The sequence below is a fragment of the Mustela nivalis genome (genome assembly GCF_964662115.1).
Source record: "Mustela nivalis genome assembly, chromosome: 3".
Classification (NCBI taxonomy): Eukaryota; Metazoa; Chordata; class Mammalia; order Carnivora; family Mustelidae; genus Mustela; species Mustela nivalis.
In genome coordinates, this window is record NC_139022.1 from 147,680,772 (window position 1) to 147,701,047 (window position 20,276).

A 20,276-nucleotide genomic window follows, 5' to 3' on the forward strand; every position below is an offset into this window, starting at 1 on the left:
AAGCCCAGCACCCTGGGGAGCTCTGGTCTGGGAACTATACTGACCACAGGCCGAAGCCTCCAGCCTCTACCACCATAGAGTGCCAGCTTTGAACTATGGCCGGCCGGCCCGCCCGCCCCCCTCTCCTCGGCTCCCTCACCATCTTCGCCGGCGGCTTCGCTGAGCTGCTGTATGTGGGCCTGAGCCAGGTCCCCGAGCTCTTCCACTCGCCTCACCACACTGGAACCAGCGGCCGCCATGGCCACAACGGGCGGGCGCGCCCCAGCCACGTGACTGCGCCAGCCCGCGGTCACCTGATTTCCCGGCGCAGGCGGGGCGTGAGGGCGGAGCTCGCCTGGCTGCTGGGACGGAACCCCCGCTCCGTAAGAGGGCTTACACTGGCGGGTAAATAAACTACCGTTTATTTTCTCCCTTTCCGACTTCCCCTCCCTCCCATAACCCGGAGCAAGAGGTATACTTTAGCGGCGAGCATGACGTCAGAGTACGCCTCTCTCCCGCCCCCTCCTCCAAACCAATCGGGGAGCTGTCCACGCCCTCACGTTGGCCCAATGGGAAGCCAGCTTTCTCTGCGGGCGCTGGGAGGAGAGGGTGGATGCGACTGGCTGGAGGTGGTTGGCTGGCGGATCTCGCCGTTGGGTCTCTGGCCCGAGGCTGCTGTAGTCTGTAGGGCAGACGGGAAGCTTTGGAAGTTGGGTGTCCTCATTTGGCCTTGTAGTAAGGGTGTTGCCTAAAATAAAATGATTATAACCTCCTGGTCAGAAATGGAAAGCCTGACAGCCCCTTTGCGGCACATAAAAGTCTTCAAGGGGTTATTGTGTGTCTGGGTGGGGCGCTCCAAATACTAGTGGGCGTTCCTAGTCTGCTTGTTGAGTGTCACTTTTCCAAATCTTTAATTTTAGCACTTGGGTTTGTTTTATTTCTGAACTGCGTTGGCTGGCTTGTATTAATGTACTTTAACCGTCTCGCGTCCAGTAGCACCAAAATTTTGCATTTACAAAAAGTTCCATTGCCACACACCTCAACCCTCAATGTGCTCATTATGTGTGAAGTTCATACTCTCAAGAATGAATTTTAAAGCACTTAGTCTACGAGTCTAATGTCTACTTTTCATTCTCTATATTCTTTCCAAACAAATCTTAACTCGTGTTTAGTTTTTTATTTGGACAAAGTACATCTTGAAAAATTTCTACTCTATCTTACTTTTTATGAAAGATAGTTTTTCTTTAATAGGCAATACTAAAAATAGGGAATGTGATAGTGTTGTGATTTATAAATGATTAATCACACTGGCTTCTTAGTTGATCTTTATAACAGTTTCTTTCTCCTTCAGTTCACTCTCAACATAGTGGATGGACAGGAATCGTAAGTATTCAGATGTTTATTAGTTTAAGATTCTATGTTATCTTGTCAGTAAATTACTCTCTTGTCATGCATGTAAAGGCCAGGAAGTTTGCATTTTATGATCAGTATGGCTAAAGAATCAAAACTCTAATAAGCATTTGGCACCTCTGTGTTCATTTTAAATAAATTTACGATTCCAATAATTCATTCAACAACCATGGACTTTTAGTAGAAAGCATACTTGGCACTGGGAATTATTGCTCAACCAATAAATCAAGTATGTGCTTGTTTTCAGAGAGCTGAAAGGGATGTGAGAGCATATAGTACAGCCCTTCATTTCCAGATGAAGAAATTGGGCAGAATTTGACTGTGAACTTCTCCAAACCCTACAGTACACAATATTGTGATTTGTGCAAGACCATACCAAAGTAAGCATCTGAAAAAGAGTGTCTCACCATAGATATAGACAGGTAACAGCCAGCCCCACCACGAAAGGCACTGAAGAAAATACTTGAAGCCAAAGAAACCCTGTCCTAAAAAAGAAAATATGAGTAATTTTCTCCAACTTTATAAGTTATATTTATTTTTTTAAAAAATCTGTAAAAATATGCTAGATTTTAGAAACTTCTCAAAGAAATTAATAACTCATTATGAATCTACCAAATTATCTTCTAAAATAAATGATTGATCTATTTGTACCATTATCCTCATTGCTAATATATAATTGGATAAAATCCAATTAGCTAAAAGGAAATTAATTAAGTTTAATCAAATTTTGGACCAGGAAGACTTTTTGTCTCTTACAGTGTCTCTCTGGTTCCCTCTACTGACAATGTTTAACATCATATCAGCTTACCAAAAAATACTTAAAGGGCCCATTCATTCATTTATTTTACTCATAGAAGAGGCAAAACAGGATAAATTTAGAGCTCATAGTCAATAAATCTATAACCAGAACAGTAACAGCATATGCAATGACTCTAAGTTTGGAAATTGCTTGGCAGTTTGGAGGAATGGAAGGAAGCCAAATGGTCCTAGTGTGAGGGGGAAAGTGGAACAAGGTGAGCTTTAAGGCTATCTCTTAAGGTGGATGCCCCACTCATAACCATGGAAATAAACTTCAAACCCTGGAGTGAGCTTCTGTTGGCAATATCTATATTAATTGACCCCGTCTTCTGGCCATGGCCAATTCATTTATTCAATTAGTTGCTCATTAATTCAACCAACTGAGCCACCCAGGCATCCCTAGTTGCTCATTAATTCAATGTTTAATGAGCACCTACTCAATACCAGGCACAGGTGTATGGTAATAAACAAGACAGAATGGCCTTTGTGGAGATAGATCAAATGGTAGATAATAGATCCAGAGGTAAAAATCGGACAGAAACCAAGTCAATCAGATTCTTTCTACAGGTCATTTGAAACACTGAAGAGAGAAGCACAGAGATAGGACTAATCATACTAATGTCAGTGCTCCAGGGAGAAACCCATCTGCTGCTACACAGGTTCCTAGGGGAGGACTTGGGTTTCTTTGGCTCCCTAAATCTTGGTTACTCAACTTTTTCTTGATAAATTTTTCTTGATAATTTCTTGATAATTTCCCATATCTCAACTTTTTCTTGATAACTTTTTCTTGATAATTTCCCATATCTTTATCCTGAAACTAATTAGACTCAGTTTCTGTTGCCCACAATAAAAAAAAAAATACAGAATGGGTATATGTTAGTAGGGGCATATCAGGCAAGGCTTCTGATGCCATGTTAAATATTGTGGACTTTATCTTTTTGGGGCAGAGAGAAAGAGAGAGGGACACTGTAGAAGGGGAGGGGCAGAGGGGGAGAGACAGAGAGCATCTTAAGTAGGCTCCACACTCACCAAAGAGCCAGATGTGGAGGTCATTCTCACAACCATGAGGTCATGACCTGAGCTGGAATCACAAGTGGAATGTTTAACCCACTGAGCCACCCAGGCGCTATTAGGTAGAATAATTTTGACTGCAGTTCTCAGAAAAATCAACTACAAGCTAAACAATGAGGAAATAAATGAATTGGAAAATGAATCCCAGACATAGGACAGGCTTCAATGCTGACTTAAATCAGCAGCCCTAGCTCCATTTCTCTGCAAGTCTTTTGGCTCTGCATTTTTTGTATGTTGGCTTTACCCACAGCCTGATTGTGAAAAGGCTGTAGCCATTAAAGGCCTCATATCTAAGAAAACTACCATTAGAGGAAGAGAATGGCAGTACGCAACTTTGTGATTTGTGACTGAAAGCTCACAGAGGGAGAGGGAGAAACAGACTCACCACTCATGGAGAGCCCAATGTGGGGCTCCATCCCAGGAACCTGAGATGATGACCAGAGCTGAAGGCAGATGCTTAACTGACTGAGCCACCCAGGCACACCAGAAAGGGCTTTTTTCAATTCGACATTCTATCAGTGAATTAGAATTAGTTGTAAGTTATAGACAAAACCACAGAGGCTTAAGACAGATGCTCATTGCTCTCTCAGAGTACAGAAATCTGTAAGTTTTCAGTCCAGAGTTGTATAAGCACTCCATGGTGTCAGGGTGCCAGATTTCTTCCATCTTGTTGTTCTGCCACAAGTGTTTCCTTCCTAAGGAAGGAAATCAGCTCTTGATCTAAGGTGGTCTGTGGAAGTCTAGGCTTTATATTCATATTCCAGCCAGTAGAAAGGAAGAAAGGCAGATCATGTTCCCTCCTCCTAAGGGTATTTCCTGGAAGCTGCATTGACCATTTCCACTTATATCCAACTAGCTAGGCCATACCAGGATATAATAAGCTAGAAAAATGTAGGCTTTATTCCCAGCAACCCATGAGCCTTCTAGTGTGACCAGTGATCCTAGTTTGTCTGGAATTTAGGGCTTCCACGAGACACAGGATTTTCAATGTTAGACAGTTGGTCACCATAGTTCCATTACTCTGGAAAGAGACAAGAATGGATATTTTCCAACACAGCCACAATCAACTGGGAGCTTTTTTGTTGTAACTGATAAGAAATTAGACATAAAATGGCATAAGCTAAAAACAAAAAAAAATTTGCTAAATGATGTAACTGAAAAACAGAGGCCCAAATAAAGGCATTAGAACCAGGTCTCTCTTGAACTGCCTATTGCCTTTGGTTCTCTGTTGGCGCCATTTTCAAGGTGGTACCAATGGTGGCAAAAGGCTGCCAGCAGCTTTGGGTTCCCATTCTTCAAATTATAAGCCAGTCAAAAAGAAGAGCCTTGGGCGCCTGGGTGGCTCAGTGGGTTGGGCTGCTGCCTTCTGCTCAGGTCATGATCTCAGGGTCCTGGGATCGAGGCCCGCATCGGGCTCTCTGCTCAGCAGGGAGCCTGCTTCCTCCTCTCTCTCTGCCTGCCTCTCTGCCTGCTTGTGATCTCTCTCTGTCAAATGGATAAATAAAATCTTAAAAAAAAAAAAAGAAGAAGAAGAAGAAGAGCCTTAATCTAACAACCAGAACAAAATCTAAGAGCCTGGTCCTCACATGCCTGAATGTGATCAGCTGCTCATCCCTAAGGCCATTACTGTCCCCAGGGGATCACTGTCCCTTGGAGCAGGTGGGTTCACCCCTCCCTGCCAAACTGTTAGACCTGAAAGCAAAGAAAGGAAGTTTTATTTTAAAAACTGCCGGTACACAGAAAAGGGTGGATCAGAGGCTACTGAGCAGCAAAATCACAAATGTTCACTATTGTATGATCCCTGATCCCTTTGCCATGCCTACGATGTCTGAAAAGCAGAGAGATTGAGATCACTGCCAGAAAGAAAATCTTGCTCTCCCATAACGACAGATACACAGGAGGTCTAGGTGATGCTCTAACATGGTTTTAAGCAGCCTCTTCTGTCTGGCTTTTCCTTCCTCATTCCTGTCCCACCTGGCCTTCATGGTCTTAATCAATCCTTTATTCCTATTCCCAGTGAGTTATAACCAGTTTTCCTAAATGGATACAGATTAAAAACTTCAGATTCTTCAAGTCCCTAACAGAAAATTATCTAAAAGGCCAATACACCCTTGCTCAGTTAATCTGAGCACAATTTATGGTTTAACACCAGTGGTATTGTGCAGATAGTCTTCTATTGTTTTTTTCAGTCTTACCAAACCCCCTCCACCATACCAGTACATATATCCTGCATAATATATCTTGTGTGTGTATGTGTTAATATAACATATGTGATTTTTTTCTAATTCAGATTTTGAGGCAAAAACACATTTTGGTCCATACAGCATGACTTAGAGCTCACATAGTAAATCAGAGTGGTAGTGGTATCAGAAAAGAATTACTTGGGGTGCCTGGGTGGCTCAATCAGTTAAGTGTCTGCTTATGGCTCAGGTCAGGATCTCACAGTCCTTGGATAAAGCCCACACTAGTCTCCCTGCCCAGAGAAGGCCTCCTTCTCTCTCGACCTCTGCCCCCCTCCCAGCTTGTCCTTTCTCTCTCTTGCTATCAAAAGAATAAAAATCTTTAAAAAAAAGAACAAAAGGAATTATTTTACTCTTCAAATAAATTATATTTGTATAGCACTTTTTTTTATTTGTATAGCACTTTTAACTTCCCAGAAAATTCTTGCACCTTATCTCTAAGTCTCAACAACTCAGTGAAGCAGGTAGATATAAATATTTTCCATACTTCATAGGTAAAAACCTGAAACTCAGAAAAAGTTACATGACTTGTTTAATTTCCCACAAGTAGCGAGTGGCAGAGTAGAAATTAGAACCTCCTTTCTCTTGGTTCCTAGATCTCTGATCATTCCACCACTCTCACCTTCTTGCCCATCTCTCCACTTTCCAAAATCACTGGCCCTTTGGGGATGCTTTATATCACACAGTTACCAACTGTGCCCTCAGACTATGAGAGACCTGGGTTCGAACACCATCTCCTCTTCTTACTTCTCACATCGTTTCTGCTCTGTTTAACATTTCTCACTCTCATGATTTGGCCATCATGTATACAATGTATACAATGACACCCAAATCTATCCTATCTCCAACCTAAACCTCTTCATTGAGCTTCATACTTCCATATACTGTTATATGAAATCACTTACTGGGCATTTCAGCTGTAAATGCCATAGGTATTTCAAATTTAAAATGTCCAATCCAGGGATTATCATTTCCTACCCCATCTGTGATACCCCAGCTCCTATCTTGGAATCATTCTTGAATCCTATTCACTCAGCCCCATTCCAGTTCCACCCAAACAGACACAAAGTTCTGAATATTTTACCTCCTTTCCTTTCCAAGGAGAGGTGAGCAACTATCCACCCAAAGTCTTGATTAATATATTCGATTTTATTTTATTTTTTTTTAAAGATTTTATTTATCTACTTGGCAGAGAGAGAGATAACAAGTAGGCAGAGAAGAGGGCGGGGGAAGCAGGACCCTGGGATCATGACCTGAGCAGAAGGCAGAGGCTTTAACCCACTGAGCCACCCAGGTGCCCCCAATATATTCGATTTTATTAAAAAAATAATTGACCCATTGTGGTAGATATAGATACAATAATAGTCCCACAAACACATCCACATCCTAATTTCTAGAATCTGTGAAAGTTACCTTACATGGCAAAGGAAGAGTAAGGTTGCAGATGGAATTGAGACTGCTAATCAGCTGATCTTAAAATAGGGATGTTACCCTGGATTATCTGGGTGAACCCGTTATAATCACAAGGGTGAAAAGTGGCAGAGGAAGGCAGACGTTAGAGTGATGCCAGAGGAGAACTGGACTCACCTTTGCCAACTTTGGAGATGGAGAAAGGGGGTGATGAACCAAGGAATGTGAGTAGTCTAGAAAAAATCCAGAACCTAGAAAAGGCAAAGAAACTTGGCTAAGGCCTCCATTGGGTTTATATTTGTCAAAGATTGCCACAAAATCAGTGGCTTAAAACAACACACATTTATTTCCTTATGGCTCTGGAGGTCAGAATTCCAAAATCGGTTTCAACATGTGCCAACAGGGCACACTGCCTCTCGCAGTTCCAGGGAAGAATCTGTTTCCTGTTTTTCTCCAGCTCCTAGAGCTGCATTTTTTACGTTCCCTAACTCGTAGCCCTTTCATCTGCTTCAGAGCTAGCTATGTGGCAGATTCAAATCTTTCTGTGGAAAAAAAAAAAACTTTTTGTGCTTTTATCATATCACCTTCTCCTTTCTGACATCAAATCTGCTTACATTCCCGATTCTTATAAGAATCCAACATCTAATTGTTTGCTCCCAGCTCTTAAAAGACTTGTTAGAAATTATTCATGTCTAAAGGACAGCCAGCAGAATGCTGCTGTCCAATAGAACATTCTGTGATAATGGATGTGACCTATGCTTGTGCTGTATTTCATAAAAATTGAATCACATACGGTCTTTTATAACTAGCTGCTTTTGCTTATACAACGTCTTCAAGATTCATCCATTTTTGTAGCATTCATTAGTACTTCATTCCTTTTTCTTACCAAATAAGATTCTGCTGTTTGGATATACCACATTTTGTTTATTCATCAGTTGATGGGACCTTGGGTTGTTTTCACCTCTGGCAGTTAATATTGCTATAAACATTTCTGTATAAGTTTTGTGTGGCCCTATGTTTTCACTTTTTTAGGGTAAGAAATGAACTGCTGTGTCATATGGTAACTCTGTTTGACAGACTGCCAGACTGTTTTCCATTTTACTTTCCCACCACTATGTTAGGGTTCTATTTTCCTAACATTCTCACCAACATTTCCTATTACTTCACTTTTTGATTTTAGTCATCCTACTGGGATGTTACTGGTGTAACTGGTATCGTGCTTTTGATGTGGATTTCCCTAAGGAATAATTGTGTTGAGTATCTTTTCATGTGCTTATTAGCCATTTGTGTATCTTTGAAGAAATGTCTATCCAGAGCCTTTGTACATTTTTAAATGGGCCATTAAAATTTTTATTATTGACTTGTAAGAGCTCTTTATATATTCCAAATAGAAATCGTTTGTGAGATGTATGATTTTCTCCTATATTTTCCTATTCCATAGGTGATTTTTCACTTTCTTAATGGTGTCCTTTTTCTTTTGCTGCTCATGTTTTTTTGTTTTTCTTACTTTTCTAAGAACCCATCACCAAATCTGAGGTCATGAAATTCATCTGTGTCTTCTGGGGATTTTATAGTTTAGCTCATTTTACATTTAGGTCTTTGATCCATTTTGCATTAATTTTTGCTTCTGGTATGAATAAAGGGTCCAACTTAATTCTGCTTGTGGATATCCAGTTCTTGGAAAGACTATTTCTTGCCCATTGACTAGTCCTGGCACCTTTGTTGAAAATCAGTTGATAAGTCTTTTGATATTTTTACCTAGTTATACTATCCATTATTTAAATTTGAATATTGGAGTCTCTATTACTATTCAATGGTCTGTTTCTCTCTTTGTTTATTTATTTGGCACTCTGATGTTAGTGACATATATATTTATAATTTTAATATTTTCCTTTTATCATGATTTGAATGGTACCCTTACAAAAGATCTGGCTATGGGGAATACTTCTGTTTCTCTTCCTGCCCCACCCTTCAACTAAAAAGATGTAAAAATAAGCCTCTCTTACATGCAGAGAGTCCAGTTTTATTATTACTAGGATTGACTTTCAATAGACAATTCAATTATTATTGCATACCTATCCAATTATTGTCAGAAAAGAGGGCCACAGATTATTCTAAAACACAAGATATTACTTTTAATTTATTCATTTCATTATGACAAGAACATGACTCTCTTGTTTCCAAATCATTAGATTCTAGCTCTTTTCTAAGCAATGCCAAAGAAATATTTCTTAGAAAAACTAGACGTCTAGGGTTCCTGGGCAGCTCAGTCAGTTAAGCGTCTGCCTTTGGATCTGGTCATGATCCTGGGGTCCTGGGATAGAGCCCCATGTCAGGCTCCCTGCTCAGTGGGGGGTCTGCTTCTCCTTCTCCCTCTACCCTTACCCCTGCTCCTTCTCTCTCTTTCTCACTCACTCTATCAAATAAATAAATAAAACAGAACTAGACTTCTTGTCCCATGAAAGGGAATATATTTCATTTCTTCTTATACTGCTGCTGTATAGAAGAGAACCTGCTCTAGAACAAATGTCTGATAACTTCAAATTTTAAAATTGTTTTTATCACCTCTTAGGGAACAGATATTTATAGATATTTCAAAAAGAAGGTGGAGGTTATATAACTTTTTATTCACAATGAAATAAGAGTATTAATTATAACAGCATAAAGAAGAAAGTCAAATCACCTGAAATAAAAGTAACTCCTATTGAAATTTCTATAAATACTCTCCTGGGCATTCATGAATAAACAAAAGCAATTTTTCTTTTTTTTGTAGATTCTTACTGTCATAGAGCTTTAATCTGATTTTTTGACTTTTCAATGTCTTGGAGATAGTGAAATGTGTCATTCTTTTTAATATTTCAAAGTCTGCATAATTAAGAGCTTAAGAAATTTTATTGGATAATGATTAATTTAAAAAATTACACAAATAGTATACAATCACCTACAGTAAAAATTAAAACAAGGCAATGCATATAGATGGAAAATTATAAATTTGTCTTCACTTTGGACTCCTACTCTCTCTAACCTTCTAGAATAACCACTGTTTGTTTTTTTCAGATATCTTTCTATGAATTTCCATATGAATATCACAAATATATAATTTTGGTTTATTCCTCTTTACATAAATGAAATCACATAATACACATTATTCTGCAACTTGATTTCTTCAAAATATATCCTGGTGAAGTTTTTCTGTAAGTACATGTAGATCCCTCTTATTCTTTATGACCGCTGTGTAGTATCTCTAGGTAAAGGTATCTGTGAATTCCTCCCACTACTCTCCTAACTGCATTCTAGTAAAATAGCACTTTAACACTTTTAGACTGGTTATGCTCTAGGACTCATCAGTAATATTTGTCCATTCTGTCCTTTTAGCAGAAGTGTTTTGTTAGACATCAATAAATGAGACAGCAGGCTACTCTGAGATAGGCAGAAAACCCAGTGTAGCTATGCCTGGAGGGTAGCCATGTTTCAAGTCACAGCTCAAGCCTACAGGGAACTGGCTAGTATCCATTAATAATTTTTAAGTGGGGAGATGTTTATCGTGTTGATTTATTTATTTTCCAACTTAATAGCTTTTTATCACTGAAGTACATGTAGATTTTTTTCTTTAAAGGCTGCAACCCCCATTCATCTATAGAGAAATACACGTTGGAAGATTATCACTGCCATTCCATTGTGGGTCGCCACATGTTCAGTCTCCTGAAATGCTCCTCTGGATTCCCGGGTTAGAACTGGAGAAGGCAAAGTTAGTTACCAAACTGGAAATATATATTTGTATGTATATACATATGAATACGTATAAATATTATACACAGGAAGTATATAAACATGTATATGTTTATATACATAAACATATGTGGCTCAGTGGTTAAGCCTCTGCCTCCAGCTCAGGTCATGATTTCAAGGTCCTGGGATAGAGTCCTGCATCGGGCACTCTGCTCAGCAGGGAGCCTGCTTCCCCCTCTCTCTTTGCCTGCCTCTCTGTCTACCTGTGATCTCTCTCTCCCTCTGCCAAATAAATAAATAAAACCTTTAAAAAAAAGAAAAAGAACACTTCACATGAGATAGATCCTCTTAACATGTTTTTGACTGCACAATACAGTATTTTCTTTTAATTTTTTAAAAGATTTTATTTATTTATTTGACAGAGAGAGATCACAAGCAGGCAGAGAGGCAGGCAGAGAGAGAGGAAGAAGCAGGCTCCCTGCTGAGCAGAGAGCCCAATGCGGGGCTCAATTCCAGGGCCCCAAGATCATGACCTGAGCCGAAGGCAGCAGCTTAACCACTGAGCAACCCAGGCGCCCCTGCACAATACAGTATTATTAACTACATGCACAGTGTTGTACAGCAGAACTCTAGAACTTACTCATTGTGTATATGTGAAGCTCTACACATGTTGGATAGCAACTCCCACATTCCCCCCCTCCCTGAGTCCCTGGCAGCTATCATTCTACCCTCTGCTTTTATGAATTTGACTGTTTTTAGATACCTCATATAAGTGGAATCTTACAGTATTTGTCTGTGGCTGACTTACTTCAATTAGCATTACTTCAATGTCCTCCAGGTGCATTCATGCTGTTACATATGGCAGGATCTCCTTCTTTTGTAAGGTATGTATATATCACATTTTCTTTTTTTTTTTTTTAAAGATTTTATTTATTTATTTGACAGAGAGAGATCACAAGTAGGCAGAGAGGCAGGCATAGAGAGAGAGAGAGGAGGAAGCAGGCTCCCTGCTGAGCAGAGAGCCCGATGCGGGACTCGATCCCAGGACCCTGAGACCATGACCTGAGCCGAAGGCAGCGGCTTAACCCACTGAGCCACCCAGGCGCCCCTATATCACATTTTCTTTATCCATTTATCCGTGAATGGATATTTCTCCTGCTTCCACATCTTGGCTATTGTGAATAATGCTGCAATGAATATAGTGGTACACATACCTTGAGATCCTGAAATAAGGCTATTTTGAACTCACATCAAAACTCTATATATAGGGATGCCTGGGTAGCTCAGTCCTTAATTGTCTGCCTTCAGCTTGGATTGTGATCCCAGAATCCTGGGATCAAGCCCCACATCAGGCTCCCTGATCCCCGGGAAGCCTGCATCGCTCTCTAGCACTCCCTCTGCCTGTATTCTCTCTCTCACTGTCTCTCTCTCTGTCAAATAAATAAAACCTTAAAAAAACCTATATGTATGTGCTATTAAAACACACTGAGGGTTGCTGGGGGGAAGGGGGTGGGAGAAGGGGGGTGGGGTTATGGACATTGGGGAGGGTATGTGCTTTGGTGAGTGCTGTGAAGTGTGTAAACCTGGCAATTCAGAGACCTGTACCCCTGGGGATAAAAAATATATGTTTATAATAAAAAAAAAGTCAACTAGAAGTTACATAATATTTTAAACAATGACAGAAAATACCTAAAGTCCTGCTCTCATTATATGTTTTTTTTTTTCATTTTTTCAGTGGTCTTTTCCAGTTTTTGGCCGTATATGAAACTATATGACACAAAGCTGTGATCGTTATACGGTTTGAATTCTGCTTTTTACAATTATCCTTAACATTTCCACACACACTTGAAATTTTTACTTTTTAGTGGTGGCAAAATAAAACTTTCAAAAAGGATGTACTATAATATAATGGATTGGTTCCTTATGCCTGGATAAGTGACCCTGAATTCTGCTCTACTGAGCAGCTAAAATAATAATCATGGAACATAATACAGAAATAAAGGGTATCACAATGTCTTGGCAGCATTTTTTTGAAATATATTATTGCAGGCATTAGTAGTTTTCTTAGAGCACAACTAGTGGATGGGGCCACAAAAATAAATAAATAAATAAATAATCAATCGTCCAGTCAACAGGGTACATGAAAAGGTGCTCAACATCACTAACCATCAGGAAAATGCAAAAATCAAAACGACATTGAGTCATGCCAGTCAGAACAGCTGTTATCAAAAAACAAAAAATAATAAGTGTTGGCAAGGATGTGGAGAAAAGGGAAACCTTGTGTGTTCCTGGTGGGAATATGAATTCATACAGCCACCGTGGAAAACAGGATGAAGTTTTCTCAAGAAATTAAAAATAGAAATATCATATGGTCCCACAATTCTACTTCTGGGTATTCAAAGGAAAAGAAAACACTAACTCAAAAGTTACAAGCATCTCCATGTTCACACAGCATAATTCATAATAGCCAAGGCAAGGAAGCAACCTGTGTCTATGTGTTCATCAATGGATGAATGGTTAAAGAAAATGTGATATATTGTTTTATACATATGTATATATATATACATCTTCTGTATATGGATATATACAAAATTCAGTCATAAAAAAGAAATTGTTGCCATTTACCACCACAGAGAGGGAACTTGAGGGCATTATGCTAAGTAAAATAAGTCAGACAGAGAAGAACAAATACCATCTCACTTGCATGTGGAATCTAAAAAATGAAAAACAAACAAAAATCCCCAAAGTCATAGAAAACAGAATGCTGGTTGCCAGAAGGGGTAGGGAATAGGGAAAAAGGGTTAAGGGAGTCAAAAATTACAGACATCCAATTATAAAATAAATAAATCATGGGGTGTAAGGTATAGCATGGTGACTGTAACTAATAATACTATATTGTATGTAATTTTTAAGATCTCATTACAAGAAAATACATGCTGTTTGTATGTGGTGGTGGCTGTTAACTAGATCATTATGTTGTATAACTGAAACTAAAATAATGTTATATGTCAATTATACCTTAATAAAAATTTTAAGTGACTATCTTATACCATTTTAGGAAGATGGCTTGTTTATTTTATGATTATCAGAGGCATTTATAAGAAATGTCCTAAGTTTCACTTACATTAATTAAACAGGATTTAGTCTTGCTTACATGGCTTAAATGATTTTGTTTGCTTAGGGAATTTTCAAGTTGGGTCTCCTCTTTGCATTTTATTTTAATAATAGGAAAGAAGGCATGAGCAAAGACTCCATGTCAAAAGGCCCTTGGTATGTACAGGGAGCAGAATGTGGGCTGCCATAGTTTACTTTTAAATAAAATTGCATTTACAACCCAAATAATTAGTAAACATTTACTTTAAAGTAAAAATGTATTTATAACCCAAATATTATAAAACAAATACAAAATATTATATTATTATAATATATAATAAAGATACATATATAATATGTATATATAATACATATGATACATAATAATATGTATATATAATAAAAATATCATAAAAGTGGTACTTTATAATTTAAATGATTTTTTCATTTTAATTGTGAAATATTTTTTCTGTTATAAATGAAGTCAATGAAGATAACAAAACTCTTTTGATGAACAAAAACTTCACAACCATGGAGTTATGCCTGATGGTTTTCTTGTTTTTGTTTTTCTTTTGGGTGCACAATACTAAGAAAATTCTGATTTATATTACAGCTTGCCCTAAAATCCTTAAAATCTGTTTCAATTAAAGCCGATCAGAAGCTTAAAAGTAGCAGAAAGTGTTTGCTTCAATAGTCAATCATTAATCATATTGGTTACTTCTTGTTTGCATATACAAATATATATTAAGTGACCAAAATTGAAGACAACTTCTAATCCTATCCATAATATGACATTATCATGAAGTGCTTTAGGTGCTCTTGTTGAAAAACTAGTATGCTGTAGAAATAATGCTAGGCAGTAGACCTGTCTGAGCAGAGCATCCAAGTATTATACATCTATATAAAATTATGTGAGTCAACATGCAAAAGTGAAAATGATAAAAAGCTAAGTACAGAGCCTCTACCTTTGTTAACACTTATTTATTTTTTAAGTTCTAGCATAGGCATTGAGAGGACAGAGAAACTTTGTTAAGATCTGCCTCCTAGGGACGCCTGGGTGGCTCAGCTGGTTGAGCGGCTGCCTTCGGCGCAGGTCATGATCCCAGCCTCCTGGGATTGAGTCCCACATCGGGCTCCTTGCTCAGCCGGGAGCCTGCTTCTCCCTCTGCCTCTGCCTACCATTCTGTCTGCTTGTGCTCACTCTCGCTCCTCTCGCTCTCTGACAAATAAATAAAATCTTTAAAAAAAATAAAAAAGATCTGCCTCCTAACTGCAATCTGGTAACCGTTAGTATGTTGAAATCAGAGATAATTCACAATTGAGTGCACATGCTACTGATTTGTTAGAATTGACAGAGTAGCTCGAATACAATTTAAGATTTCATTTCAAAATATAATGTGTGTGGAACTCTGAAGTACTTCTATAAAATCATTAAGGTTATATGGTTTGCTGAGCCTGGATTAGAGAGATGGCTACAAATGAATGTTGAACTTTAATTTGTAGCCTATGAGGATTCCTGAAAAGTTCAGGAGAGTGTGTGAGAAGACCAGAGTTGTATTGGAAGTGATCATTTAAGAGGTGGTTAACTCTGAGAGGGAAAGGAAGTTTATCTAGGAAGGGACTGCAATCAAACAGATAAGAGAAACTGAAACTGAAGTTGGGCGCTTGGGCGGAATAAGGGAAACGTAGGTCTGAGGGTCAGCTTCAAAGGCATCTCATAAAAGAGGGAGGTATAAAGATAAAAGTAATCTTTAATGCTGTATAGTCCAGGGTTTGAATCCTGCCTGATATTTTCCAGATCAGAAAGCATCTGAAAAATAGTTAAGTTCACAAGGTATAACCTTCTAGCACCTGAATACTGCAAACAGATGCTGGTCTGGACATGAGCTTACATCTTGCATTCTGTGGCTCTTTTTAAACTCTTATCCACGGTGATCCCCAGAGTTAGAGAATTCTTAGCAGAACCGATATCTGAACCCAGGCAGGCTAAAAGAGTCCATGTGCTTTAACTTTTGCTACCAATATTTGTTGTGTGAATTCATCCTGAGGAAGTCAAGAGGCAAATGCTGAATAGCTTGATATATAAAGGAATTAATGCAGGGGGAAGGAGAACCAGAAGAGATGATCCCCTTCTATGCCAGGGTAGGAAGCCTGAACTTTGAATCTTTAAAAAAAAAAATATTTTATTTATTTATTTCACAGAGAGAGAGAGAGAGAGAGAGAGAGAGAGCAAGCACACAAGCAAGAAGGAACAGGAGGGAGGGAGAGAGAGAGAAGCTGTCTCCCTGCTGAGCAGAGTCCAATCCAGGGAGGCAGAGGCTTAACCAACTGAGCCACCTGGGTGCCCTTGAATTTTGGATCTTAAAGGCAGTGGGGAAAACCACTGAGGGGTTTTAAGCAGAAGTAACAATCAGATGTGAATGCGTACAAAATGGCTTTGGTGTGTTTTGCTCCTTTGTTTCTTTAGCACCTTAACATAAGTTTCATTTTCATTCTTGGAGTTGAACCCTCTACAAACATCTCATGTACTTATTTTACCTTTTCTCCCCCTACATTGTAAGTAAAATTTAACTTACTTTTATCCACTGAATATTAAATGCACATTAGTTAATAGAAGGCACTGCTTCAAAGAATCTATGAAAACACACAAAAGAAGTAAATTAGGAGATGATGATTTGCATCATAAAACAATACATTTACAGATTTATGTAAAATTTCAAACTTCTGTCTTTCAAATCCACTAGAGGAAAATTATTTCTCTGAAGGGATTTGTTTTTATGTTAACAAACCATTATATACAATGAAGCACACATTCTTTTTTTTAATTGACTCAAATGACTTAGTAAAAATTCCCATTACTAGTTAAGCCAGTCAAACAACCTTTGAAAAACAAGTCTTCAAATGCCCCTGTTTATCAGTGTGGAGGAGTAAATATTCCATCAAATGTGAGGGCAGGATGTCTTATCTTTCAGTAATGAGAGATGATGCTAATAAATAGCATCTTAGGATAATTTAAACAAAATTCTCTCAAGCAGAGAATGACAATTTACAATCTAACTTTGACAAATTGTCTATATTCATTCGACAGAGAGGGAAAATATATATACACACACACACATACACATATATACACATACATATATATAAATGAATGTGTATATGTATATAAAAACAACATAAGATATACATATATAAATACACATATATAAAATGACATCATACAAAATAAACTTTCCTTATTGAGTCTCTGGAATCAGGCCTTTTGTTTAAAAGCTTTGAATTCAATTAAATTCTTCCAATTTTTGAGAATGTGTAAATTAAGCTGTGCAAGATTACACAAAGTTTCCAGAATATATTTGCCACAAGCTGTCCTTTAAAGCAAGGGGGAACCATTCTTATTAGTTCAGAAAAATTCAGATATTCAAAAAAAAAATCGGTTTTTTCACAGACTAAAATTGAAATGGCTTTGTGGAACCAGGAGGGAAATGTGTACAGAACTCTTCTGTAATTTGTTCAAGTTACTCCTATGTTAGATAAAATGTATAAAACACAGCCATTGAACCATTAAAAAATAGTACAGTGTCTTGACCATAGTGAGGGTGATTTTTCCCCCCACAAGAATTAGAGTCACACAGAGTACAAGACTGGAAATGTGTGTTTTAATTTAGCCAGAGCAACAGAGACCAGCCAAGAAGAGTGAGTCATATGACCACAGTTAGATGAAGTTGCCAAAGTCGTTTTCCATTTCGTATGCCCTCTGGAAGGGCGAAAGTGGGAAAGCAGACAGACCCAACCGTGAATGTCAGCTTTTTCACATTCTGTAAGCTACAGTACAATAACTGCTGTATGCTGTATTAGGACTAGTAATGGGATTTAAGTTCTAATACCCGAGTTTCAGCTCTATCCAACTTTTTTTTTTTTTTAAAGATTTTATTTATTTATTTGACAGAGATCACAAGTAGGCAGAGAGGCAGGCAGAGAGAGAGGAGGAGGAAGCAGGCGCCCTGCTGAGCAGAGAGCCCAATGTGGGGCTTGATCCTAGGACCCTGGGATCATGACCTGAGCCGAAGGCAGAGGCTTTAACCCACTGAGCCACCCAGGCACCCCTCTATCCAACTTCTTAAGATGTGTTGAAAATATAGAGCATTACTAAGTTAATTTCTCTTACTGTAATTGGATAGTCTAACTTGGTATCTTATTCCCTCATTGATGTTGATTAAAATGATAATATCCATGAGGGAAAAGGAGCTAAAAGAATACAATAAAAGGGCAAATGCTTTTATGGAGAGACTTGAAGCTGGACCATGATTGTTCATTGCATTAGGTGTACTTGCTGAGGAAGCTAAGGTATCATTTAATTTCCTTGTGTGCTTTGCTTTGTTTCAAAACTAACACCCATATTCCCAGGACTTGGTTAGCATTTAATAAAATAAAGCCTTTACTGAGTTTCCCCTTGGTCCTTCTAATCTGCTAAGAGGATACTTCTGAAGAAATCAGATTTCGCTCATGTCCTCAAGGGGTTGTTCAAAAGATAAGGCTTTGAGAGCATATATTTGCCATACCAGTTCAGGACTGCAACTTGAATGATGCCTAACATTTATTGTTTATAGCAGAGCCAGAAGCTTCCCGTGAACTATCTCATGTAGATCTTAGATAGTTCTGAGATTTAAAATTTTCAGATGAGGAGGCGCCTGGGTGGCTCAGTCCTTAAGTGTCTGCCTAGCTTGGGTCAAGATCCTGGGGCCTTCAGATGGAGCCCCACATCAGGCTCCCTGCTCAGCAGGAAGCCTACTTCTCCTTTTCCCACTCCCCCTACTGTGCTCGCTCTCTTGCTGTGTATGTCTCCGTCAAATAAATTAAAAAAATTTTTTTTAAATAAAATAAAATGTTCAGATAAGAGCACTGAAACAGGAAAGTTATTGTAACTTGCCCAGGGACAGTATGCCCAGGGGTATACACACCTGCATGTTTACAGCTGCTGAGTAATCTCTGGAGGTTTTGGGACTCAGGTGCCAGAAAAATCCTGAAAAATACAGACTTGGATGATGGGGAAGAAAGGAAGGAAGGAAGAGACGGTCCCAGAGGCCCAGCCCTAACCTAGTCTCTCTTGTCCAGGTAGTGTTGCCTAGGCTTCCCTGGCCACACCTAATGACATGGCTTGTGGCTGGTTCTTAAGGCAAACTTAACTTTACACAAGCCAGGGCCAAGTGTGGGGAGAGGGGACTGAGAAATGGAAGAAATGGGAACGCTGCCCGGATGGGTAAGCGAAGTAGGGGACCTCCAGGGGGTATCCCCTTTGCAGCCCACACAGGTGCCAGGCACTGTCTCCGAAAAGCAACAGACTCCGAGACAGACCCTGGGGCGCCCGAAGGCTAGGCCAACCCTCACCGCAGACCTTGGGGAAAGCAAGCCCCCGCAGCCCCTCAAAGCTAACGGACTGATGAGGGGTTGCAGCAGCAAGTGCGCGCCGACGCGGCTGCCTGGAACGCGCGGGCAACGGACACTGCCGCCCAAGGGCGGCGGCGCTTCCCCCGCCGACCGCCCCGGCGGCACCCGGCTCCCGCTCCCCGCCGGGCCCCTCCCAGCCCCGCGTCTCTCTAAACCTGCAGCCTCAGTGGGCGAGGGAGGGGAGGACGTCATCGACGCGCGGTCGAGCCTCCAGCCCGCCCCTCGAGCGTCTTCCCTTCCCTCCCTCCGCGTCGACGCGGCCGGGCCCGGCAGCGCTCCCACACCCTCACGCGCGCGCCCCAACCCGTCGCCTGCTCCACGCCCGGCCTGGAACATGGCGGCCCTCAAACTCCTCTCCGCCCGGTCCCCGCTCTGCGCCTCCGCCCGCCTCACCGGGGGCGTCTGGTCCAAGGTAAAGTGGCAGCGAAGAAGGCCACGCGCCGGCAGGACGCAGACGAAACCCCGCGTGGTGCCCGCGTTCTCCCCTGACTACACCCACCCGCTCCACCCCTCCACTTAGCATCCGTGGCGCCATCTCCGGGGGCACCGAGACGCACCACGCTCTGCCTTGCCTCGCTGCCCCTTCGGGTGTCTGCCTCTGCGCGGTTCTGCAGCCGCTGCCCCGGGGCGGGCGCGACCAGGCGTGGGAGCACGCGGAGGGGCGGAAAGGAGGCCGGAGGGCGTCTGGCAGCGGCGCGGCGCCCTTCAGGGCTCACTCGCGTCCTCTGGGGCATGCGTCCTCTCGGCTCGCATCTCCGCCCCGCGGGCAGCCTCCTGGGAGGGTGCCCCGGTCGAGGGAGAGGCAAGGGTGAGGGCAGCTGGGGACAGGTTGCGCCTCGCGTTGGGGATTTTGGAGCGGGTTAGCTACGGGTCCGCGCAGGTTCGCCGCGGAGGGGGCGGATGCTCGGGGTCGCCGGGGTGGAAGGTCGTGCCCTCCCTGTCCTCCCTCATTTGGCTGCGCCGCACGGTGCCGAGGAGAAGGGGAACCCGCCGGGAGCGCTCGTCTGGGCATCTTCCCCGTCGCGCGCGCTCTTGTGGCGCAGGCATCCGGGTTGGAGGATTTCCATTTTCAAACTCTTAGCAAACATTGTGCCGCCC

The 20,276-nt window shown here is 40.8% G+C and overlaps 2 protein-coding genes and 1 long non-coding RNA gene across 6 annotated transcripts in view; 2 read left to right on the forward strand and 1 right to left on the reverse strand.

Annotated features, from left to right (window-relative positions):
- The window catches only part of RIMOC1 (RAB7A interacting MON1-CCZ1 complex subunit 1), a gene marked incomplete at its 3' end in the record, with an annotated part of 38,894 nt that overhangs the window by 18,183 nt on the left and 435 nt on the right, over window positions 1-20,276 (reverse strand). Inside the window, exons 1-8 of one of the 3 annotated variants that reach the window (XM_082723301.1) lie at window positions 19,736-20,112; window positions 18,692-18,753; window positions 16,307-16,364; window positions 10,572-10,642; window positions 7,086-7,159; window positions 1,797-1,874; window positions 540-727; window positions 140-377 (exon numbers count right to left, since the gene is read on the reverse strand). In XM_082723301.1, the coding sequence (XP_082579427.1) occupies window positions 140-377; window positions 540-727; window positions 1,797-1,874; window positions 7,086-7,159; window positions 10,572-10,600 (607 nt within the window). In that variant the 5' untranslated portion in view covers window positions 10,601-10,642; window positions 16,307-16,364; window positions 18,692-18,753; window positions 19,736-20,112. Of the gene's footprint in view, window positions 1-139; window positions 378-539; window positions 728-1,796; window positions 1,875-7,085; window positions 7,160-10,571; window positions 10,643-16,306; window positions 16,365-18,691; window positions 18,754-19,333; window positions 19,350-19,735; window positions 20,113-20,276 lie in introns of those variants that run through there. The other 2 variants (XM_082723303.1, XM_082723302.1) reach the window with 2 other exon arrangements.
- On the forward strand, window positions 313-12,643 carry LOC309860864. The gene is made up of 3 exons (XR_014309675.1): window positions 313-384; window positions 11,476-11,521; window positions 12,373-12,643. It is a non-coding gene; the product is annotated as an uncharacterized lncRNA (long non-coding RNA).
- Window positions 19,274-20,276, forward strand: part of OXCT1 (3-oxoacid CoA-transferase 1) — a 123,015-nt gene continuing 122,012 nt past the window's right edge. For both annotated transcript variants that reach the window (XM_082723300.1, XM_082723299.1), the window contains exon 1: window positions 19,274-19,590. In XM_082723300.1, the coding sequence (XP_082579426.1) occupies window positions 19,513-19,590 (78 nt within the window). In that variant the 5' untranslated portion in view covers window positions 19,274-19,512. The remainder of the gene's footprint in view (window positions 19,591-20,276) is intronic.